Source organism: Brachyhypopomus gauderio, chromosome 11 (assembly GCF_052324685.1).
Source record: "Brachyhypopomus gauderio isolate BG-103 chromosome 11, BGAUD_0.2, whole genome shotgun sequence".
Lineage (NCBI taxonomy): Eukaryota > Metazoa > Chordata > Actinopteri > Gymnotiformes > Hypopomidae > Brachyhypopomus > Brachyhypopomus gauderio.
Window position 1 is genome coordinate 15,718,045 of NC_135221.1, and position 26,262 is coordinate 15,744,306.

The 26,262-nt window shown below is 41.2% G+C and overlaps 1 protein-coding gene across 4 annotated transcripts; it reads right to left on the bottom strand.

The window, feature by feature from the left end:
* Positions 1–1,608: 1,608 nt before the first annotated feature.
* Positions 1,609–18,834, bottom strand: LOC143527242 (uncharacterized). 4 transcript variants are annotated; one of them, XM_077022310.1, is made up of 16 exons: positions 18,211–18,833; positions 16,390–16,520; positions 16,093–16,255; positions 15,398–15,590; positions 14,611–14,682; positions 14,250–14,360; positions 13,461–13,532; positions 13,100–13,210; positions 8,055–8,165; positions 7,269–7,340; positions 6,662–6,761; positions 6,298–6,368; positions 5,724–6,222; positions 3,636–3,722; positions 2,624–2,674; positions 1,609–2,420 (listed from the first exon to the last, which is right to left on the bottom strand). In XM_077022310.1, the coding sequence occupies exons 2-16, from the start codon at positions 16,496–16,498 to the stop codon at positions 2,164–2,166; spliced, it is 2,079 nt and encodes a 692-aa protein (XP_076878425.1). In that variant the 5' UTR covers positions 16,499–16,520; positions 18,211–18,833; the 3' UTR covers positions 1,609–2,163. The 4 variants fall into 4 exon arrangements, 1 of the variants encoding a protein (XP_076878425.1); XR_013134062.1 differs by lacking the exon at positions 5,724–6,222 and having other exon boundaries at positions 2,332–2,420; positions 18,211–18,831; XR_013134061.1 differs by lacking the exon at positions 1,609–2,420 and having other exon boundaries at positions 2,644–2,674; positions 3,984–6,222; positions 18,211–18,834.
* Between the last annotated feature and the right edge of the window lie 7,428 nt (positions 18,835–26,262).

Here is a 26,262-nt window from a genome sequence, read left to right on the forward strand (position 1 = left end):
GGGGGATTAGTCCAGCACAGAGGGGTCAGGCTTGGTAGGTGATTAGTGCAACACAAAGGGGTCAGCCATTGCAGGAGTTTGGCCTAGCACAGAGGGGTCAAGCATGCTGGGGGATTAGTCCAGCACAGAAGGGGATAGGACGTTGCAGATTAGTTCACCACAGAGAATTTGTGCGTGCTGGGGGATTAGTCCAGCACAGAGGGGCCAGGTGTGCTGTGGGATTAGTCCATGTAGGATGAAAGACACTCCTTGAGCAGGCTGTAGCCCCCAGGAGCTCTCACGTCTGTCATGTGCAGGCAGTTACATAGTAATGTGTGTCAGGGATGGTGGGCAGGCGAAACAGCCAGGTGCTGTTGGGATGCTGGGGGGGTTTGATGGTGGGGAGTTGTTTGGATGTGTGGGGGGGGGGGGGGGGGGGGGGGGGGGTGCTACCTCTCACTTCCCAGCCCCATCCCCTTCAACTAAAACAGTCTATGAAGTGTGTGCTTCAATGACCTATGTACAATTACATGACCATTAATAAAATATCAGTACAATACCGTTACAAATACTGTATGTCCTCCAGGGAGCGGGTAGGGGCTGACCTCTGACCCTGAGCTCCATCATAGCAGCAGGACATGGAAGCATGGTTCTGATAAACAGAAACCTGGACTTCTGGAATGGGACAGTCGGGCATATCTGCACAGAATTCAGAACATTGTCATCCTCAGTGAATCTGCTGTGGTCAGGATTACAGTTCCAGTGCTGGTAGGGATGTGTACTCTGGGTTTGCAGCTTTCTGGAATCTTTCTAGAGCTTTTCTGGAGTTCTTTCTCCAGTTGTCAGTGCTACTAAGGGTTTTTACACTGCACTCTTTCTCTGGTCACACACGTGGTTATGGGGACATGTGACCCTTGCACCACATGTGATGAGTTCATTACATACTGGGGTCAGAGGTTAGGCCTGTGTTTCCTGTTCATACAGAGCATGGTTTCATGTGGCACCAGAATGCAGATCCTAACAATGGTGTTCCTCTGTTGCTCACTGTTCACTACAGCGTACACTCTACGTCTGAGACCAGAGCATATGAGTGACTTGGAAGAGAAGCACCGCGATCAAATGATCTGGGATCAGTGTGTGAGCAAGAGCTCTTCCAGAAGAACCGATGGTGTCCTCTGACAGCACTGACTTCCACATCATCCTCTGAGATGTTTGTGATTAGTGTTGAGCTGACATACCTCATCATATACTAGAGCTAACATTCCACACAAACCACATGCCATCATTTACCACCTAGTTGTCTTTGTGTGTTCACCTGTGCGTGTATTCACAGTGTGTGGTAACCTCTGAATGCTAATTGCTCAGTGTGTTGGTGATAAATTAACTAAATATATTTTCAGATGTTCTCCTCTGACTCTCCTGAGGTGGGAGTAATCGTGGGGTGGCACTAGTCCAGTCATTGTCTGTGTGTGTGTGTGTGTGTGTGTGTGTGTGTGTGTGAATACTTAGGCATGTGCATGACCTCCACTAGCAGCTGAGGAATGCTGTGGTTGTTCATTTCATTCATTCATAAAACACACACACACACACACACACACACATACTGGTTTTTATGTCTTACGAGGACATTCCTTGCCAAACCAGTTAAAATGTGGTTTACAGGGACCTACCTTTCCCATTGCTCTAAAGAGTTGCTGGCTACATCAAAAAATCTGGATTTTTTTGCAGAACATGAATATCACTTCAGATTTCTTCTAGACAAAATCAAACTCTTTACATGTCAACCTGACATTATGCTTGCATATGGGGACATGTTGAAAATGTCCCGCCTATAGCTAGAATATGGTCTATAAGGTCTTACCTGCTTTACCAGTACACTCATTTAACAATACACAAAAATGGCCATTTCACTGTTTTAGAAGGACAAGGATGGTTTACTAGAACTTGATTATACACAAACACAAACATGACTGCTTGAAGCATTACCAAGACAGGCATGCTTAAGAAGAACAAGTCCTTGCATTGAATAAACTTTGGACATAATGAGTTTATAGCTTCGTTATTCATAATTTGTATTTTAATGTAAATTATATAAAAAAACAAGAGAATAATCTCTCTTCTTTCATTTTTAAGGAAAAAAAAAACAAAACCACAAAGCCTTAAACAAAATTATGTATTGTAAAATCAATTAGACTGGGCTTTCCTTTGAAATGTTTTCCCTCTGTTTCTAACAAAATCTCTTATATTTTGTACTGTTCGGCCTGCCAGTACAGGATCCTCAGCATCTTTGCACTGCTGACATTCTCCCATCGTGGCCAGTTTTCCTTTTGTTATATGAGGCTTGAAGTGTTTCATCACAGCCATCACTTCTTGTTTAGACCACAGTGTTTTTGTCCTTTTCCCAGGACCTTTGATTTCTGCTGCAGTATTGTCATTGCACACTATTAAAAAAACAAACAAACAAAAAACAAGTTACAAATTTTGCATTAAGCAAATGTAAAATGATTTACTGTCACAGAATTACAAAAGTTTGAGATTACTGTGATCATGTAATATCCTAATGATTAGCTGCCATGTAAATTGTGATTAACAGTTAAAATTCTGTGTGACACCTAATGTCCATTTATGTGATTAAATTAAATACCAGGAGAGCATCCCACAGCAATGCTTCTATCTGTCTGGGTCTTCTGTATCTCTATAAAAAAGGGAATTGCAATGAATCAGCATGTGTATTTGAAAATAGATGTAAACATTTGTTTCTCTGCATACTTTGCTATCGCCTTTTCATCCTATCCTTCAATTGACTCCCACAGAACAGTGCACCAACAAAATAAAATCCAGTGGGATCTTGTGATCACTGATGAAAAACTAGAGGATGACAAAAGAATTGTGCAGCAAAAAGATTGACTTTACATCTACAAGGCAGACCAACAAAGTAGCAGTGTGTAATAGAGTGTACAGTATGTGGACAGTGTGTGCAACACTGCTGTGTCTCATCCATCTGTGCCTGAGTGGTCCATCAGCTCAAATACAGGGGTCCAGACCACTGATGAATGGGTTAATGGAGGGCTAACAAAGTATGTATGGGAACAAATGCTCTACAATCTGTACTTGCAGAACTACAAAGTGGTCCTACATGTAAGTGGAGCTGATTAAATGCACAAAGTGTGTATGTGGAAATACTGCTAATAAAGTGACTAGAAAGTAAACACATTACAAAACAAATATCAGTAGCAAGGGATGACTGGATGAAACAATACCATGTAGATAACATTTTTATCTTTAGATTAGAAGACAAGCAAACCATTTACGGTGGTGTGGTGGTTAGCACTGTCGCCTCACAGCAAGTCGGTCTGGGTTCGATTCTCAGTCTGGGCTGCTCTGTGTGGAGTTTGCATGTTCTCCCTGTGCCTGTGTGGGTTTCCTCCGGGTACTCCGGTTTACTCCCACAGTCCAAAGACATGCGAGTTAGGTTGATTGATCATGCTAAATTGCCCGTAGGTGTGAGTGCGTGCGTGTGTGTTGGCCATGCGGTGGACTGGCGACCTGCCCATGGTGTACCCTGCCCATGGTGTACCCCCGTGACCCCGACTAGTGGGATTAAGAGGTTCAGATAATGGATGGATGGATGGCTACATAATCGTTGTTAAACTCACGAGTCTGTCTTGGGGCGCTCATGGAATCAACCACAGCTTCATTTTCGGGTTCACTTCCATCACTGACATCAGACGTATTGATCTCATCTGAAAATTAGGAACAAGCAAAACTCAAATGGCATACATTATTGAATGTAAGTTTAATGTAAGTTAATAGCACCATATTTTAGATCAAATGGTTCATTGTGAAATTTGAACATGTAAAGGGCATCTAATGTTAATATCATGAAAGAAAAGAAAGGTCCCATTCTGACAACATATAATTTCCATTTCCATGTCCTATGTATGTAAAATTATGCTCACATTTACCTCAATGTAAGACTAAACTAAACATATAACAATGCATACCTTCAATCTCAATGTCATCAAGTGATTTGCCTTGTAGATCGGGGAGACACCCTTTTTCCATGGCCAACAAAAGTTTTGATATTTTAGCCAGCTGAGTTGTTGCTTCTGGAAGCCTATAATACTCACGGTGCACACGAATGTCATGTCCCAAGAAGTCTGCAACTTGATCCAATTCGTTATTTTTCAGATTAAGAATTTGAGAGAGAGTGGCCACATGTTTACGCAAGTGTGTTGACCGTAGATGTTCTGGATTTCGTGCACCACACTGAACTGCATAGAATCTCAGACAGTCCTGGCCTCGGTAATGACTTTGACAGCTGGGTCTGGCAAACAAGAAGCAGTTGGCATCTTGAACCCCACATGCATTCCTTTTGCTCACCAAAAGAGACAGAGCATCTACCATGTCTGGTGTGAGAAGGACAGCAACCTTTCTCCCCCTTTTACCTTTGATCTCAACTCTGCTAAAATGGCTGCAGAGTTTCTGTTCAAATGCAGAAAGGCCAACTGCAACATCTTCATGGAGAAGAGTTTTATCTCTTTCTTGAAAGTTTTTAAGATGCATCTTGGAGACTTCACCAGCACGTCTTCTGTTAAAAACAATTATTCTTGCGAGTGTAGTTTTAGCAAGGTCTGCATAGCTTTGTGGTGATGGTGTCTTTTTTAGGTTTTCAGATGCTGCATCTGCTGTTGTCTCCAGGTGTTTGTGAAGAAGCTGAACATCATGAGTGAAAGGCAGTGTTGATGGCTTGTTGAACTTTGCTTCATTCAGTGTGCTTAAAGCTTGGTGTGAGATTAGCTCTGACCATTTGGTGGTGTACAATCTTTTGAACATCTCAGTAGATTTTACCAAATCCTCATCTTCAGCCATAAGAGCCCTACACTGAACGATCTCACATATCTTCTGCAAAGTGTGCCCCAATTTCAATGCTAGGCTTGGTGTGTGGTAGCAGTTCTTTTCTTCATCATATCCTGACACCTTCCGTACAGCTTGAATAACTTTTGAAAAATTGGCAGGTTTTACAGCTTCTTCCAGGCTATGTATAGAAGACTCACTGCGCAATGCCATCAAAAACCTCCCTATTTCACGAAGCTTCTGTCGAACATACTCATGTTTGGTAGGGTCATTGCCATGTTTGTTAAAGAAAGACTGCGCTAACTGAAGAATTCAGAAATCATTCCGAACTACAGAGCCAACATCGTCTTGCTTCATTGCACTCAAAAGCTTCCAAACTCCTTGGGATATCTGTTGTGAGAATGTAGACTCTGCCAGAGCAGCTAGACCCAAAACCTTGGTTCTTCCTTGTTGTTCATTTAGTAACCCTGGTTTTGAGGAACATCTTCTTACATGACGCCACAGATCTTTACGTAGAAACATCCCTTTGCAATACATGCAATGTACAAATTGTTTTGAATTGCAAACTCGGTTTGGTCTTCGTTTTAGTTTAAGCAATCCACTTCCTTTCTGTAAAACATTGGAATTATGTTGATAATTACCCTTATTCCTAATTTTTTCCAGTAATCTTTTACGTTCCTTGGAGTGCTTTGGAAATGACAGTGCTTCAGCCACTTCAACTTCAGTCATGTGGATTTTCAGGTGCCGAGAAATTTTGGATTGTGGTTTCCCACAAATGTAACAGTAGTTTTTGCTGTTCTTAGAACAAGAAATTACAGCTGATTTTTCGGCAACAGGCACTGTATCCCTCTGTTCTGTCCCTGATACATTCTGAAAATCAGTCTCACCAGCTGCAACTCTTGCATCCAAGAGCTCTTCCCTTGTAGGTGTTACAGTGACTGATCTGGATGAACCCAAGTCCATTCCACTGTCTAAAGCAGCATCATCTGAAGAAAGTTGGACATCCAAAATTGGCTTGACCCAATTGGCTACATTTGTTGAAAATACATCTCCTTCTTTTGAGTTGTCCAATTCATTATCTGTTTCTACATCTGTCAACTGCTTCTCATAACAAAATAAATCTACATCTTCACTTAAACAAGCTCCTTTCCTGGCCTGCAGACATTGTTTGCCATTGCCTCTGCTTGCATATTTTAGGACCAACACTGAACTGCAAGATTCCGAAAACTTGGAGTGAACTTCCATGTTCTGCTCACTGACTTGGTCTTTTTCACATCCTACTTCAAACTCCACTGAACTGTCTGATTCACTGTCTGACTCTGTATCTGGCACATAATCTTCATCTGATAATAACTGATCCTCATCAGAACTTGAATCCCTTTTACCCTAATATCAGAAATAGAAGGTCACTATACAATACTTAGTATAAAACCGTAAGAGTTCAAAAAACAATATACTTACCCATGACACCAAATCTCTGTCAATCTTTCCAAGTTTTTCAAAGCAGGACTTGTGCCAGAAACAGGAGCAGACTACAAGAGATAAAAATATTGCATTGATGCCTCTAAAGGAAATTAAGGAGCACATCACAACTGCAGCAAAACAAAAACATGGCTAACACTACATGCACTGCAATGTTTAAACAATTTTTTAAGGATTGACTCGACATCAGAAACAAACTAATTTTCAATAACATTCTTATGTTCCACTGTGTGGAAATTATTTATAGTTATTCTTTTCCACCAATTCACAATCACTTAAAAAAAAAACAATGGTATTATTTAGTTGCTGTTATCTGACTATGATGATGATTATTGATCTTTACATCTCAGACTAATCCACTTGAGGGCTGCAACAGGTCCGACACAAGCAACGCATTTGTTCATGCTTGAAACAGTTGCAAGGACTATCTCATGTTTACAGTTCTGTTGGCAAAAAATATCATGATTTAATCAGAAAATAGGTTTCAATCCATACAACCATTGTTTGAAAATCTGTAGTCCAAAAAACAGAAATGAAAAACATTTTGATTCATTCATCCATCACACCAACAGCAAATGTTATTTTTTCAGAAATGGCATAAAGATGTTCCAGAGACAAGGTACCACTATCCTTGTATCATTGGTAGGTACATGTGATGTCAGTATCATGGTCAAACACAACCTTAAATACACATATTAAGTTTTAGCCAATACAACACAACATTCAGGCAACTTCCATTAACTGAACTCATCAAGTTCTGCTACTGAATGTAGGGGTTCATAGTCTGACGTAATTTTTAGAGTTCTTTCTTCCTCAGGGACATAAATGATAACTGAAATGCATTTATCCAAATCTGCTGTTGTGGACAGCAAATGTTTGTGCAACAGGTCCTCAAAAATAGATTTGTGGGATCAAATGGTAATTAAGAATGGTATGTCAATACAAATTACCTGTCGTGGCTCTTTGTCAGGTGATAAGGTAGCCATTGTAGCACTGGCAACTGGTCCTTTTGCAGGAATGGCCTAAAAATGTTACAGAGACAAGATACCACCATCATTGTACCATTGGTAAGCACCAGTGCACTATGTTCCTGTGATGTCAATATATGGAAATGGTGTGAAAACAATATGCAAGATAGTCTGTGATTTGAAATACAGCTTCAGAAAAAGAAGTCCCTCGAGACCACAATCACGTCATACACTATACACTATACACATCAACTGGCTGCCATTAACATGCACTGATAAACTACTACAGTCTCCCTGTAAACCACAGCGTGCTTACAAAACAGGTCTAAACTTAACACAACCTGGTGCACACAATATCCTACCAAACACTGCACTTACAATAAGTTGTAGTGTCCTAATATTAAAGGTTCCTATCACACACATTGACACATGAATATTCCTTAAGTAAAGACAAAGCACTTTGAGATATTATGTCACTATTCTCATTAAACACGATGTTCTCTCATAACAGGTCATGGTCAAAACTTTAAATACACATATTAAGGATTTAGCCAATACAACACAATATTCAGGCAACTTCCATTCACTGAACTCATCAAGTTCTGCTAGTGAATGCAGGGGTTCATAATCTGACATGAACTTTTATAGTTCTTTCTTCCTCAGGGATCATAAAAGAATTGAGGCAATCACATAGTGAATTGTTTACTGTAACTCCAAAGAAATGTGCCACATTTTTCTGAAAATCACAGCCTTGTGTCTCAAAATTACCTCTTGTGCTACTTCACATGGAATCTGTGAATGATGCTCCTCAGTCCACAACTGGTCCTTCATGGTCAGTGGTGCAGATGGTGTTTCCTCAGCATCCATCTCAGCTAAATTCTAGAAACACAAATAAGATTCAGAAATGTGACACCAAACATTCCTGAAGGAAAGTAAAAAGTGTTATCTTTTAAAACCCCTCACTTCTTATTTCGGCAATTCCCGTTTAGGGGTCGCCACAGGGGATCAAACTCCTCCATCTGGCCCTGTCCTGAGTGTCCTCCACTGACACACCAGCCACTCTCATATCCTCTACCACTGCATCCATAAACCTCCTCTTAGGTCTACCTCTCCTCCTCTTGCCTGGAAGTTCCATCCTCAAGACCCTCCTACCAATATACCTCTCCTCCCTCCTCTATACATGTCCAAACCAACTCAATCTCGCTTCTCTAACTTTATCTCCAAAACATGCTACATGTGCTGATCCTCTAATAAACTCATTTCTGATCCTATCCTTCCTCGTCACTCCAAATGAGAATCTCAACATCTTCATCTCAGACACCTCCATCTCCCTCACCTGTCTCTTTGTCAGTGCCACTGTCTCCAGTCCATACAACATAGCAGGTCTCACTACTGTCCTATAGATCTTTCCTTTCATTCTAGCCGACACCCTTCTATCACAGATCACCCCAGACACTTTATGCCATCCACACCACCCTGCCTGCACTCTCTTCTTTACCTCTCTTTCACTTCCTCCATTACTCTGTACCCTCGACCCTAAGTAGGTAAACTCATCAACCTTCACCAAATCAACTCTTTGTAACTGGACCTGTCCACCGTCTGCCCTCTCATTCACACACATGTACTCTGTTTTACTCCTGCTCACTTTCATTGCCCTGCTCTCCAAAGCATATCTCCATCTTTCCAAGCTTACCTCCACCTGCTCCCTACTCTCACTACAGATCACAATGTCATCAGCAAACATCATAGTCCAAGGGGACTCCTGCCTAACCTCGTCCGTCAGTCTGTCCATGACAATTGCGAACAGGAAGGGACTCAGGGCTGATCCCTACCCCCACTTTAAACTCGTCTGTCATTCCTATCGCACATCTCACTGCTGTCACACCGTTCTCATACATATCCTGCACTACCCTCACATACTTTTCTGCTACTCCTGACTTCCTCATACAATACCACAGCTCCTGTCTTGGTACTCTATCATAAGCTTTCTCTAAGTCAACAAACACACAATGTAACTCCTTCTGTCCTTCCCTATACTTCTCTATTAACACTCTCAAAGCAAACATAGCATCTGTGGTGCACTTAGCTGGCATGAAACCATACTGCTGCTCACAGATCTCTACCTCTCCTCTAAGCCTAGCTTCCACTACTCTTTCCCAGATTTTCACGCTGTGACTGATCAACTTTATTCCCCTGTAATTACTACAGCTCTGACCATCGCCCTTATTCTTGAAAATTGGCACCATTATGCTTCGTCTCCACTCCTCAGGCATCTTTTGACCTTCCAAGATTCTGTTAAATAACCCAGTCAAAAACTCCACTGCTGTCTTTCCCAAACATGTCCATACCTCCACTGGAATATCATCCAGTCCAACTGCCTTACCACACTTCATTCTCCAAATTGCAGCCCTTACTTCCTCCTTGCTTACCTAAGGCACTTCCTGATTCACAACCTCTACCTCTTCTAACCTTCTCTCCCTTTCATTCTCTTGATTATTCAGTTCCTCAAAATACTCCTTCCACCTTCCCAAGACACTCTTCTCACCAGACAACACATTTCCATCTTTATCCTTTATCATCCTAACCTGCTGCACATCATGCCCATCACGGTTTCTCTGTCTGGCCAATCTGTACAGATCATTTTCCCCTTCCTTAGTGTTCAACTTCTCATACAGCTTGCTATATGCCTTCTCTTTAGCTTCTGCCACTGCTCTCTTTGCCTTACGACACATCTCCTTGTACCTCTGTCTACTTTCTTCATCTCGCTGAAAATCCCAATTATTTTTAGCCAACCGCTTTCCTCTCAAACTATCCTGAACCTCCTCATTCCACCACCACAACTCATTGTCTATCTTCCTCTGTCCTGAAGTCACACCAAGTACCTTCCTAGCCACATCCCTCACTGCATTTGAAGTCTCATCCCAGGTATCCAGAACACCACCACCGTTACCCAGTACCTGCCTCACCTCATCTCTGAATTTTACACCACAGTCTTCATCTTTTAACTTCCACCACCTGATCTTAGGTTCCGCTCTCACTCTCTTCCTCTTCTTCACCTTCAAAACCATCCTACATATCACCATCCTATGCTGTTTAGCTACACTCTCCCCTGGTAACACCTTGCAATCACTAACCTCTTTCAGGTTTCGTCTCCTACAGAGGATATAGTCGACCTGTGTGCATCTTTCCCCACTCTTATATGTTACCCTGTGCTCTTCCTTTTTCGTAAAGTGTTAACTACAGCCATCTTTATCCTTTTAGCAAAATCTACCACCATTTGTCCTTCCGTATTCTTTTCATTAACACCATATCTACCCAACACCTCCTCATCACCACTGTTCCCTCCACCAACATGTCCGTTTAAATCTGCTCCAATAACCACTCTCTCTTCTTTAGGAACCTGCAAAACAACTTCATCTAACTCTCTCCAGAATTCTTCTTTCTCCTCCACATCACAACCTACCTGAGGAGCATAAGCACTGATGACATTCACTATCACCCTACCAATCTCTATCTTTACACAGTTCACCCTGTCACTTACTCTCTTTACCTCCACTACACTCTTACTAAACTCATCCTTCAGGATTACCCCTACTCCATTTCTCTTCCTGTCTACACCATGATAGAATAGTTTGAAGCCACCACCAATGCTCCTGGTCTTGCTCCCCTTCCACTTGGTCTCCTGTACACACAGTACATCTATCTTCCTCCTCTCCATCGCATCAACTAGCTCTCTCCCTTTACCTGTCATAGAGCCCACATTCAACGTACCAACTCTAACCTCCACCTTCCTGCTCTGCCTCCTCTCCTTCAGCTTCAGAACCCTCTTCCCCCCTCTCCTCCTCCTCCTTGTCCCAACAGTAGTCCAATTTCCACTAATGCCCTGTTGGACAACAGCACCAGTGGTGGTCGTTGTTAACCCGGGCCTCGACCGATCCGGTATGGAATTTCTATTTTTGATCTGCATCATTTGATTTGGCGCAGTTTTTACACCGGATGCCCTTCCTGACGCAACCTTCCCTATTTATCCGGGCTTGGGACCAGCACTAAAATACAATGGTGTGTGCACCCTAGTGGCTAGGTTTTAAAAACCCCCACTAACCTATTACAGTTTTTCTCAGTCGCTTTGGTTCATTTCTCAGATCAGAATTGAAATTCTCAAAACTGTTCATTCAGTCTCCACATCTCCTTGTCACTTGTGCACATCATAATTGCATTTCTCATTGTGTTTAACATTTTGCAAATGCTTTTGTACATATTGCAAAAGGACATGGACAATTGTCTGTTGTTTCTTACATTATCAGTTGCTTATGACATGTTTATCAAAATGTGTTGTAAGGATTGTTTGTTGAATTGTCTTACCCTCCAAAACATTTTATCTTTAGGTCATCGCCTAGGTCATTATATGCAAAAGTGCTGAACATGTTGTCATAATCTCTAAGGCATCATTTTACATTTATTTATTTAGGTTATTTGTTTGTTACATTTTGGTAATTTATCCTAATTTGATTAGATTGTTTGCAAGTGAACATTCAGTTACAGTAAGAAAGGGAATTGGTGAAGGCTTAGATCAATCAATGGTCTCAACCATAGGTCAGAGGTGCGTCTCATGAACCTTTACTGTAATTGGCAAACATTTATAGACACTAAACACTGCAGTATCACAAAGTCTCATAATGGAAGGGTGAACAGCCAATAAGAGGAGTAAGTAAGTGTGGTATAAGGCTAAGGGGACAAAACAGTGAAATAAGGGCAACAATTGTGGACCATGTCTTACATGTAAGTCGTGGTCTTACAATGGCTGAAGCTGGTCGTTGGAAGGTGCAGCGTTCTTGAAATCAAAAGCTTAGCTAGTTTCCATCAGAATATACAGTCTACACTGACTGTGACTTATAGTTGCACTGACAACATGACTAAGTATTTTGACCTTGTTCATAGGCAATGGCACACAGACTAGATATTCTGATGGCACTGACAAATTGACTGACCTAAAAATTTGCTTTTGGGGCAAAAACAAAGAATTTTGAGTGAAGTGTGTGCTTTTACAGGTATTTCATTGAGTTTTGCTGTTTGCATTAACTGTTTTGAGAAAGTTGTGATGCCAATGTAAAGCATGATGTGAGAAATGAACCAAATCGACTGAGAAAAACTGTACTATTCCTTGGGTAATACAATTTGACCGTAAATGATAACTGAAATGTAATTATCCAGTCTGTGATGTGAAATATATTTTCAGAAAAAGAAGTCCCTTGAGACCACAATCACGTCATACACTATACACTATACACATTAACTGGCTGCCATTAACATGCACTGATAAACTACTACAGCCTTCCTGTAAACCACAGCGTGCTTACAAAACAGGTCCAAACTTAACACAACCTGGTACACACATTATCGTAGCAAACACTGCAGTTACAATAAGTTGTAGTGTCCTGATATTAAAGGTTGCTGTCACACACATTGACACATGAATATTCCTTAAGTAAAGACAAAGCACTTTGAGATATTCTGTCACTGTCCTCATTAAACACGATGTTCTCTCATAACAGGTCATGGTCAAACACAATCTTAAATACACATATTAAGGATTTAGCCAATACAACACAACATTCAGGCAACTTCCATTCACTGAACTCAATCAAGTTCTGCTAGTGAATGCAGGGGTTCATAATCTGACATAATTTTTATAGTTCTTTCTTCCTCAGGGACCATAAAAGATTTGAGGCGATCACATAGTGAATTGTTTACTGTAACTCCAAAAAAATGTGCCACATTTTTCTGAAAATCACAGCATTGTGTCTCAAAATTACCTCTTGTGCTACTTCATATGGAATCTGTGAATGGTGCTCCTCAGTCCACAACTGGTCCTTCATGGTCAGTGGTGCAGAAGTTGTTTCCTCAGCATCCATCTCAGCTAAATTCTAGAAACACAAATAAGATTCAGAAATGTGACCCCAAACATTCCTGAAGGAAAGTAAAAAGTGTTATCTTTTAAAAACCCTGACTAACTTACTGCTATTCCTTGGGTAATACAATTTGACCGTAAATGATAACTGAAATGCATTTATACAAATCTGCTGTTGTGGACAGCAAATGTTTGTGCAACAGGTCCTCAAAAATAGATTTGTGGGATCAAATGGCAATTAAGAATAGTATGTCAATACAAATTACCTGTCGTGGCTCTTTGTCAGGTGATAAGGTAGCCATTGTAGCACTGGCAACTGGTCCTTTTGCAGAAATGGCCTAAAAATGTTACAGAAACAAGTTACCACTATCACTGTATCATTGGTAAGCACCAGTGCACCATGTTCCTGTGATGTCAGTATATGGAAATGGTGTGAAAACAATGTGCAAGAGAGTCTGTGATGTGAAATATATTTTCAGAAAAAGAAGTCCCTCGAGACCACAATCACGTCATACACTATACACTATACACATTAACTGGCTGCCATCAACATGCACTGATAAACTACTACAGCCTTCCTGTAAACCACAGCGTGCTTACAAAACAGGTCCAAACTTAACACAACCTGGTACACACATTATCGTAGCAAACACTGCAGTTACAATAAGTTGTAGTGTCCTGACATTAAAGGTTGCTGTCACACACATTGACACATGAATATTCCTTAAGTAAAGACAAAGCACTTTGAGATATTCTGTCACTGTCCTCATTAAACACGATGTTCTCTCATAACAGGTCATGGTCAAACACAACCTTAAATACACATATTAAGGATTTAGCCAATACAACACAACATTCAGGCAACTTCCATTCACTGAACTCATCAAGTTCTGCTAGTGAATGCAGGGGTTCATAATCTGACATAATTTTTATAGTTCTTTCTTCCTCAGGGACCATAAAAGATTTGAGGCGATCACATAGTGAATTGTTTACTGTAACTCCAAAAAAATGTGCCACATTTTTCTGAAAATCACAGCATTGTATCTCAAAATTACCTCTTGTGCTACTTCATATGGAATCTGTGAATGGTGCTCCTCAGTCCACAACTGGTCCTTCATGGTCAGTGGTGCAGAAGTTGTTTCCTCAGCATCCATCTCAGCTAAATTCTAGAAACACAAATAAGATTCAGAAATGTGACCCCAAACATTCTTGAAGGAAAGTAAAAAGTGTTATCTTTTAAAAGCCCTGACTAACTTACTGCTATTCCTTATGTAACAAAATTTGACAGTAAATGATACCTGAAATGCATTTATCTACATCTGCTGTTGTGGACAGCAGATTTTTGTGTAACAATCCTTCAAAAATAGATTTGTGGGATCAAAAGGTAATTAAGAATGGTATGGAAATACAAATTACCTGTCGTGGCTCTTTGTCAGGTGATAAGGTAGCCATTGTAGCACTGGCAACAGGTTCTTTTCCAGGAACAGCCTGAAGACGTTTCAGAGTCAAGATACCACCTGCATCATTGCTAGTTACCAGTGGACTATGGTCATGTGTTGTCAGTATATGGAAATGGTGTGTAAACAATATGCAAGATAATCTGTGACAAACTACGGCTTCAGAAAAAGAAGTCCCTCGAGACCACAATTTTGTCCTACACTATACTTATCAACATTAACTGGTTGACATTAACATGCACAGGAATCAATGCCATTACCTAGTATTTTGATTAAAACAGGCTCACTTAAACAGGAGACATACAATTTAAGAACAGACTACAAGTGTTATTCGTTGAGTTAGTGCTCATTTTAAGTACTCAAGAAACAGGTCTACATTTCGATCTACGTTTGAAGACAGCAAGAGACTCTGTAGTCTGTCTGAGACTCTGCACCTTACAACGAGCAAGAGACTCTGCAGCTTACAAAACAGGTCTATGCTTAACTCAACCTCAACCTAGTGCACACAATATCCCAGCAAACGCTGCAGTTACAATATGTAGCAATGTCCTTATATAGAAGGTTCCTGTGACACACATTGACTCATGGATTAAGCTTGACCAGCAAATTCTTAATATCCTTAAACACACTGCACTCACAGGACACGTCTGAGCCATGCACAGCTCAAATACACTCACTGAATTTATTTAAATATATCTGCATATGGAATGTTGCTTTAATTATAGTGAATGCTCATATCTTAATACCTTGCATCTCCATGGCCATTCAGAGTCTCCGTAGTTGTATGTGATCTCTTCTCCAGGACTAATGCTCCTTGTTGCAAATAAACACAAATGGGGTTTTCCCGCTACTCTGATTGTTTTCATTTTGCTGTTTGGGCTAACATGGTCATCATTCACAAGTCTCCCAAGAGACTTATCTTCCAAAGAAGCATCAACACTGAAACATTAAAATAAAGCATAAGAGACCATTTTTTTTACAATGAATAAAGGAATATCTTTTTTTTTATCACAGCATAACCTCAAAAATAAACACCACACAACCACGTCATGTACACCTCCTTGTATTTACACTCATTATCAATTTATTCAGCACCACTTCAAGGTGCTCTTTATTGTTCTACAGTTACATTCTATCAATTACTTCTGTTTGTCTGCATACTTTACAAGTCCCCTTCACCCTGTTCTTCAATGGTCAGGACCACCACAGTGGTAGATCATTCTCATCAATGCAGTCACACTGGGAGTCCTGACCACTAAAGAGGGTGAAAGGAGGCAAAGTATGCAAAGAAACCACTGGATTATATTCTTTTATTGTAGAACTATAAAAACCATACATATGGTAAGTTGTACTAATCAAATGCATGAGTGTGGATACAAACAGGTGGACTTAATGAAGTGACTGGTCAGTGTGTAGCTACAAGCGAGTATAATATACATACCAAAAAAGCTTTCCATTGTAACGAAATTCAAACATGAAAACTTTCAGTGCTTCTTTATATATTCTCTGTCTTCTTTCACATTCATGTTTGTTTATTAGGTCCCCTCTGTATTCCAAAAGAAAATCTCCCTTATCAAAATGGACACAGCTGAAAACTCCACGGCCTACATGAGAAAACAGAGAACATGTCAAGCTAGGTCTTCCCAGTCCTGGACTTCTTGTTGCTATTGGAAAACATCACATTAAACCACAACAATGCAAAACAAATACATACTATTACGCATTAATATTAAATTACCTTTATCCGGATTTATATACTTCACATCAAACCCGTCTTTGTCTTTACAAGCAGATGTAAAATATGCAGCCTCCTCTTTTGGATTAAGCTTTCTCTTCCTCAGCTCCATGGCAACTCAAGTGCTACTCTTCCTAGCAAAAAAAATCTTAAGTTTTACTTTGCTCTTTCATATCATTAAATACATCTTAGTCTTGTTTATTTGATCGTTCAGGACTTATAGCTAACATATTAGCCCACATTTCTGCATTTTTGAACAGTTATGAGTTTCTGAATGGCTGGAGTGCTGTGATGAGTGAGTTCACTTAATTCACAGCATATAAACAATGCAGGGCCAACTGTCATAAGAACATGCTGGTAATAAGGTTACTGAAAATACATAACTGTCTTTTGTGATTTTTGTGATTGTGTGTGTGTCTTTTTGGCTTTATCTAATTAGTGTTGTATAGTTTGCAAAGAAAAAACAATGTAGACTGACTTAATGACAAGTACAAACTAACCAACCATTAATAACCACTACAGGGGATTTTATTCATGCTCACAATGTGATTTGGGGGAGCTGAACTACCTGAGATAGTTATCTACAAATATGAATGGCATTTTAAATTGTATGATGATATATTCAAATACAGTAAACATCATAAACATCAGAGCACATATTCATGCAGATTAAACCCAACAAAAGTGAGAAAATAACTGAACTAACCTAGCACTCACCCAGTCACAGAACACTCCCTAACACTGGCTAGCTAGCTGACAAGCTTATAGGCTACTACTACTCAGATGGGGTGACATGTTTAGTAACAAATGAATTCTAAATCAAAATAATCATTGAAACATTTTAAATTACGGCATTGAAGCTAGCGCTACTCATTCTATATTGTATATAGACTGTGCTGGTGTGATTAGCTAAGAAATTATATAACACAATTAGCTTGATGCTAACGTTATATTGGAAATCCCATAGACATGCTAGCGGAAGTTAGCATTATAATCGCGGTGCTAATTGACTTTCTAAAACATCAAGTACAGCATACTTTCTCATGTAGAAGCATCAAAGCTGTGATAAATGTTTGTGATCTAACCCAGCAGGCTAGAGCTACTCATTCTATGTTGTATTAAAGAGTAGACTAGACCACATATTCATGCAGATTAAACCCAACAAAAGAGAGAAAATAACTGAACTAACCAAGCACTCACCCAGTCACAGAACACTCCCTAACACTGGCTAGCTAGCTGACAAGCTTATAGGCTACTACTACTCAAATGGGGTGACATGTTTAGTAACAAATGAATTCTAAATCAAAATAATCATTTAAACATTTTAAATTACGGCATTGAAGCTAGCGCTACTCATTCTATATTGTATATAGACTGTGCTGGTGTGATTAGCTGAGAAATTATATAACACAATTAGCTTGATGCTAACGTTATATTGGAAATCCCATAGGCATGCTAGCGGAAATTAGCATTATAATCGCGGTGATAATTGGCTTTCTAAAACATCAAGTACAGCATACTTTCTCATGTAGAAGCATCAAAGCACTGATAAATGTTTGTGATAAATGTTTGTGCTCTAACCCAACAGGCTAGAGCTACTCATTCTATGTTGTATTAAAGAGTAGACTAGACTAGCTAAGTAATTAGTTATACTACAAGCCCATGGAAATGTTAGAGGAAATCAGCGTTTTTGTAGTCGGGACAAATAGCTTTCTAAGACCCAACATAAAGCTTAATTTATCATTCAGACAAATCTAAAGTATTAATAAATGTTTAGCAATTATACAACAACAGTGTTTGTATTTATAAAGGTCATTACCTTACCTGATTTTCCAGCCTTTAGAAATTATGGGATGATTAGTATGACGTGGCATCTGCGTAGTGAAACTCCGCCCACTGATCAGATAACACTGGCATGATTGACAGAGCTTTTAGCCAATTACAGCTTGAGTAGTCAGTTTAAAGCCCAACCAATCAGAAATCGCAAATCGTAACACTGAGGGCACACAGGAGCTTTTCCGACACCAGGCTACAGGGGGCGCTATACTAAATTCTGGGACAACACTGTGTAAAGCGATTTTCATGGTTTTATGGTGTATAAGGACATGGCCCCAAAATTTGAGAGGGAGCTTCTCTCACTTAGATAAGACCATCTACAGTGCTGGAATTATGAGGACACCAGCCCTGTCCTGATAAACCCAAATGTCCTGGTAATGTCGGTATGTAATCAGGTGAAAAGTCTCTGTAAACCACATAAACCAACGCACACACACACACACACACACACACACACACACACACACACACACACACACACCAGCACTAGACAGACACAGCATAATTAATCCTGCACTAGTACACACAGCCTCCTCTTTTTCTCTGGCTCCTCTGTTTCTACACAGTACAGCCACACCACAGCCACAGCACAGCCACAGCACAGCCACAGCACAGCCACAAGCAGCTCTCTGGACTCCCACGAGCAGAATGGGACCTATCCACATACTGGCTGGCTATTTTAAACTCATAGTTGGGTCGTAGCTCAAATCTGAGCTGTTTTAGTTACAATCAGTCTGGATGTAATGACTTTCCCATCTGTGTGCAGTCAGTAAGTTAGATGGTCAGAGGCGCCGTTTCCGGCGAACACGTGGGGACCATTAGAGGAGACGCTAAATCACGGTGCTATTTTATAGACTTTTGTACACTCCGCTGCTGTTGTCCTAATGGGCCATTATAAGCAGGTCTGCCGTTTGAACACCAGGTCATGGCACCCTCCCTTTTGTTTTGTTGCACAGACACTCCAAAAATGCAGAAATAAATGCTGAAATGCATGTGGATGCTTCAAAACTGCCTGTAGACTGTAGGGTTTGGGGTATTTCCTCACTGGACAAAATGTGCAGCTACTAAATATTTTCACACCTGTACATTTCCTTGCGATTAAACCCTTTTCCATATTTCGAAGTGGACTATTAACTAACAACAAACGCCAATAGCTGCTGTCTGACCTCACCTGGGAAAGTGTACCCCCATAAAAGTGCCAAGCTGTCATGCTAATTTGTGCTTCATGAACCCTCTGGAATGGCATCCTAGACCCTGGGCGGGCTTGCTTCACCAGGGGTCCACTCCTCTAGGAGAACGCTCCCCTGGGTTGCGTTTATTCTTCAGGCTGTAATTCTTCAGATCTGAACACAGGAGGATTGATGTGTGTTTGGCTGCACCAAATTCTGGCCACATGTGTGCAGTGTAGCATATAGATTCAGTCAAACGAGGGAAAAGACCAGAAATATAAACCTGAGGCCCTTTTCTCCTACAGCTGTAATGCCATGGCTGAGCGGTCTGCTGGTCCTGTCCCACAAGTGTCAGGTCCACACAGGTTTGTCCTGATAAAGGCCTCTGACTGGTTACTCTCTCCCAGTTTTTCAGGCATCTCAAACATCCACAGAAGTGTTGAGAGCTCACAGCAAGGCTCTCAAACTGCTCTGCTTCCTCGGTAACGTCTTTCATCCACCCCCATGTCAGCCCAACCGTTGCCGCCCTGCCTCACCTCACATGCTCTGCAGGCTTTAACAACTAAAGAATCTCTGAAATGTCACAGGTCTAAACCCACCGACAGGTCTAAACCCACTGACAGGTCTAGACCCACCGACAGGTCTAAACCCAGTGACAGGTCTTAACCTTCTTTGCTACAGTGTCTTGACTTGTCCAGGCTGCAGATACCAGTGTACTAGCAGGTTCACGCGGATGTTCTCACACTGTCAGAAAAGTGAGTACAAAATTTATATTTTTTGTTTGCAAAATGTGAAATGTAATTTGGTTCCATATGAAACATCTTGTATGTTAAAAATTCAGTAAACTAACATTAGCTGAATCCCTGCATACTAAGACCTTAAGACTAAGACTAAGACCGCACCACTCAGAGCAGGCTTATCTCATGAACACCACCCAGAGCACACTTACCTCCTGAACACCACCCAGAGCAGGCCTATCTCATGAACACCACCCAGAGCACTTACTTTCTGAACACCACCCAGAGCAGGCTTACCTCCTGAACATCACCCAGAGCAGGCTTACCTCCTGAACACCACCCAGAGCAGGCCTATCTCATGAACACCACCCAGAGCACTTACTTTCTGAACACCACCCAGAGCAGGCTTACCTCCTGAACACCACCCAGAGCAGGCTTGTTTCCTGAACAAGCACCAGAACAGCAGAACTGTACTGTGCTGTAAATAACCTATAACCCACAGGAGTCCACACAGGTTCATATATTTGTTCTGTTCAAGTTTCTGGAGCACCTGCACCAGGTAGCCAACAGGTGGACTGCACCATACACACACACACATGTATGTCACCCAGGAGGTGCAGAAGTTGTTTGGAGTAGATCAACTGGTACAGATCAACCCAGCACCTATGCACAGATAGGTGGGACACCATCCTCCCGTTGTGATCCTGCCTTTGTGAGTTTAATTAAAGTTTAACTAATCTGATTGGTATATGGTATACAGATTGCTGCTTGAATGAATAGGATCATATATCAGTGTTGCATAATTCCCACAATACTTTCACTTTCTCAAACAACACACTGTGTACGCACAAACACATACGCCAAAAAATCAGTAGGATAAAGCATGTTTACCGACGAGACACGAGTGGGTGTTGGAAGGCATGACAGCTCTTGCGTGTGCGTTCGAAGCCGTGCACAGTCGTATTGCAAGTGAACAAGGAGTGTCTTTTTCTCAGCGCTGACCCTGAGATGTACTGCATTAACACCAAGTGTGTCAACGTCAAAAAATGCGACAGCATAAAAGATCAGAGTTAGTGATTGGCACAATAGTAATCGCGCAGATCTACCATTCTTTGTTGGTGGTTTTGTTACCACAGGCCCTGATCTGATGCACCTCTAGATTGCTTTCAAAAGTAAACTGTCAGTTTTATTCAGTGTTGAGTGCATTATGTGTGCTGAACAATGATAAAATATTGTGTGGATGGGGGCTAGTTCACTGCTCTAATCGCATTTCTCTTACCAGGATTAGGTGATACACTCCTTCTTTATGCTGTTTGCTTGTTTGTTGCTATTCACACTGATTGTTTGTTGTGTATGCTGTGTGTTTTGTTCATGCTGTCTGTAGTGTTCATGATGTTTCTTTACAGTGTTTATTATGCTGTTTCTTGGTAGTGTTTATAGTGTTTATGCAGGCCAACATACTGCAGGCCTGAACACCCCACTGGGGAACGTCAGTGAATAAGAGGACGTGCTGAGTCACACACTTTCTTCCGGAGGTATAAGATTTAATCTGAACCTGTATTCTCTACCTGCATTGCTTAGTTAAGAATTAAATGAGACAGGATAATCCTTGTTGCTGGCCAGACTGGAAGGGATGAATCAGACAAAGCCATTGTGTGCTTACTTGGGTAGGTCTTTCTCTAGTGATTCACTATATTATGCTTAATCCCACCCTGATTAAATACTGAATGATGATAAACCAGTTCAAATTGTTTAAGGATCGGCAAACGAAATGTTTCTGGTCTGAAATAATAAAGTTTACATGAAGAAACATACCTTTCATAGTCAACTGTAATTTGCAATCCATTGCTGCTGAGAGCAGAGTTGAACTCTGAGGTGGTCAGCTGACTGAATTGGACTGAGGAGGATGGGTTCCCCCCTGAGTCTTGGTTCCTCTCAAGGTTTCTTCCTCATGCCCTTAGGGAGTTTTTCCTTGCCACTGTCATCCTTGGCTTGCTCACTGGGAGCTTGGACTCACACACTTGTAAAGCTGCTTTGTGACAACAACTGTTGTTAAAAGTGCTATATAAATAAAATTTGATTGATTGACTGGTTAGCTGACTGAACTGTACTGGTCAGCTTACTGAATTGGACTGGTCAGCTGACTGAACTGGACTGGAAGCCTGTACACATGGTATTTTAATGGCTTCTTTAAATGTGTCAGTCATGAAAGAGGCCACTGGATGCAGGGACACAAGACAAGCTACCATTATCCATCTAACTTCTGAGAACAGAGAACTGAACCAGCATCGACAGCCTACAGGTACACCTAATTAGGTGTGCTTCAAAAACTGGAGGCTCTCAGCATCTTTAAAAAGGACAGCTGTTGTTAAAAAGCCAGAGCTTAAACACACGTGTCTGTGGTGGACTCTCAGATGTTGCATTGTCAAACATCTGCTTGTATTTCTTAGTCAGAGACCAGAGACTGATCCCAGAAGTTCTCTCTGGCCTGATTCTCTGCTGTGTGGTTCCTGCTGTATGCACACACATGCACACATACACACACAGTGAATGGTGACCTTCCCCAGGCTGACCCCACAGGGTGCGCTGCAGAACAGGGGAGTCTTCATAGCCATCACACCTCCATCTGCCTGTAATCAAAATCAGCCGCTGAGTACAACTCCTGCCCCATCAACCCAAAGCCAAATAAGTGGGAGGTTCACAGGTGGATTGGGTTACCTCGCTATTAGCTGAGTCTGGCTGCTCAGGGCTGTCTGACGAAGTTCTGCTCACAACCATAAATCATGTGGTCTGTCAACATCAGTGATGTGCTGCACAGGGACTAGCACATCCAATCAGAGTGAGACTGCCATCGAGAACATGCTGGCGGGCTTGTTTCTGAGGGCAGGGCACATAAAGGAATGACTTATGGTTCCTTTTAACAGTTGGAGTTCCCAGGCTGCAGTGAGTAGCCTACCTGTCAGAGGCAGCTGAGGCAGAGGGTTATACTTTAATACACTGGAATAAGCCTAGCAACATCTCTGTTCAAAAAAGAACAAGCATGGCTTCTATTCACTGTAGATTTGTCTGCTTTCTGGAAATGTTGTCTGTGTTAGAGTGTGCCAGGCTGTGTTGTCTGTGTTAGAGTGTGCTAGGCTGTGTTATCTGTGTTAGAGTGTGCTAGACTGTGTTGTCTATGTTAGAGTGTGTTCGGCTATGTTGTCTGTGTTAGAGTGTGCTAGACTGTGTTGTCTGTGTCAGAGTGTGCTAGGCTATGTTGTCTGCGTTAGTGTGCCAGGCTTTGTTGTCTGCATTAGTGTGCTAGGCTGTTGTCTGTGAGCTCTTTTGTCTATGTCTCAGTGATGCTTCTTTTTTGAAGTCCTGATCTAAAGCCTGAAGTATGTAGAAGGATTTTTTAAGAACTATCTGTTCATTGAGTTTACAAAACAACATGAAACTGGACAACCATATATCAATATGTAAATGGGTTTGACTAGAGACACTCGAAGCTCAAGGATCAGCTATACGACAAAAAAAGAAAGACGTAGTGAAGGCAGAAAGAGAGGGAAAGGAGACAGCACGAAGAAAAGAAGAAGGCGAAAAAGGCAGTGATACACTGAGAGGTAGAGAAAGAGGGAGGGAGAGAGAGGGAAGAGAGAGAGAGAAGGAGAGAGGGAAAAAGGGAGGGGGAGAGAGAAGGGAAGAGAAAGAGGGAGGGGAAGAGACAGAGAGGGGGAAGAGAAAGAGGGAGGGAGCCAGTCAGAGAATGAGACAGAGACAGACAGAGAGAGAGAGAGAGAGAGAGAGAGAGAGAGAGAGAGAGAGAGAGAGAGAGAGAGAGAAAGAGAGAGCTTCCACTCACATCATTAGTTAGTGGTTTGTGACTTTAACTGTCAGTGTTCTGGGTAATGCTTGATTCCCTGCTTGTCTCTACCTCCTGTGTGCTTCTGTGTTCTACTCTCACACTGCTGCCCACCACTGTAAGTGTTACTCTCCCGTCTGCTCTCACCCAGCTGGGTTACAGCAGATGGTAAAGCTTCCATTCAACCAGACTGTTGTTCCCAAAAGCTTATCCCCAAATGCCAAGAGAAAAGAACATGTGAGCGTGTCAGTTCTGAGTAAAGTTGTTCCATTCGTGCATGCTGCGAGAACCTGAATAAAAAATGCGGGCAGTTTCTCTTTTCCTAAACAACTAAAATTTTTGATAAAAAGATTGTGGAAGAGATTACACGTATGGGCCTAAACAAACAGACTTAGTGTTTATGCCCATACTTGGTGGATAAACCCCACTCCCCATACTGAGAAAATGCTAATCTGCCTTTTATGACCTGTGTCACCAAATCTATCACTTGTTATTTCCTATTTATTTAAGCTTGTTTATTTTTTTTTTATAGCGCAGGACTCTACCCCTCAGCCATTTGAACAGCTAGCATCGATCATTCGTCAGATTAATCTTGACGTTCTTTTTTGGTCATTTGGTAGAACTGAACAAATGCAGGAAGTAGCTAAGAACCCAAAAGCTGAGACAGCAGGACATACCAGTTTGTTTGTTTGTTTCCACAGAAAGTAGCTAAACAGATGCACAAGTTCATGTATTATATAACTAGCTAATGTTTCATGTAACTGTGACTACTGCTATCTTCATTGTTTTTTACGCACTTAGCTAGCTAGTTAAACAGTATAACTACTGTAAAGTGGTTACGTAAATCTAGTAATACAAAATAAGTGAATTTGTTGGACTGGAAAGAAATAGTTTTAATAGTAAAACTTGAAACATTTAAATATTTTGTTAGCTAAAGGCAAAAATTAAAGGCTAAGTGTCCTTATAATTAGCTAGATTATCTAGCTATAAATAAGGCAGCAATAGAAAAGTTCCTACTGAGACGTTACAACCACCTAAAGTTTGCAGTTGTGAAACGAGCTCATCCTACTACACTACACTGCTACACTACACTACTACAACACCACACTGCTACACTACACTACACTACACCACTACACTGCTACACTACAGTACAATACACTATAATACACCACTACAACATTATACTGCTACACTACACTACACTACACCACCACACTGCTACACTACACTACAATACACCACTACAACACCACACTGCTACACTACACTACTACAATACACTACAATGCACCACAACACCACACTGCTACACTACACTACTACAATACACTACACTACACCACCACACTGCTACACTACACTACTACAATACACTACAATACACCACTACAACACCACACTGCTACACTACAACATCACACTGCTACACTACACTACACTACTACAATACACTACACCACTACAACACCACACTACTACACTACAATACACTACACCACTACAACACCACACTACTACACTACACTACACTACACCACCACACTGCTACACTACATCACTACAACACCACAATGCTACACTACAGTACAACAATACACTACACTACACCACTACAACACCACACCGCTACACTACACTACAACAATACACTACACCACTACAACACCACACTACTACACTACACTTAGGCACTTAGGGTTGCCACCTGTCCCGGTTTTCACGTCGCTGTCCCGGTTTTCCTTCTTTTTAATATTCGTTCCCGGCAAAAAAAAAAATTTATTTAATGTCCCGATTTTCACTAGGTTAGTTCAAACGACTATTTAGACTGTTTCTGCATCCGTCTTTTTTTCTCGCTGTGTCCATTTTACTACACTACACCACTACAACACCACACTGCTACACTACACTACACTACAACAATACACTACACTACACCACTACAACACCACACTGCTACACTACAATACACTACACTACACCACTACAACACCACACTGCTACACTACACTACACTACACTACTACAATACACTACACTACACCACTACACTACACTAACACACAGCCAACATGAGCATGTTACAAGCGTGATATTATCCAGCACTAATCACCTCAGATTAGGAGTTAGGTCAGATAAGGAGTTAGTTAGCTCAGATAAGGAGTTAGCACAGATAAGAATTTAGTTAGCCCAGATAAGGAGTTAGTTAGCCCAGATAAGGAGTTAAGTTAGCTCAGATAAGGATTAGTTAGCTCAGATAAGGAGTTAGTTAGCCCAGATAAGGAGTTAGTTA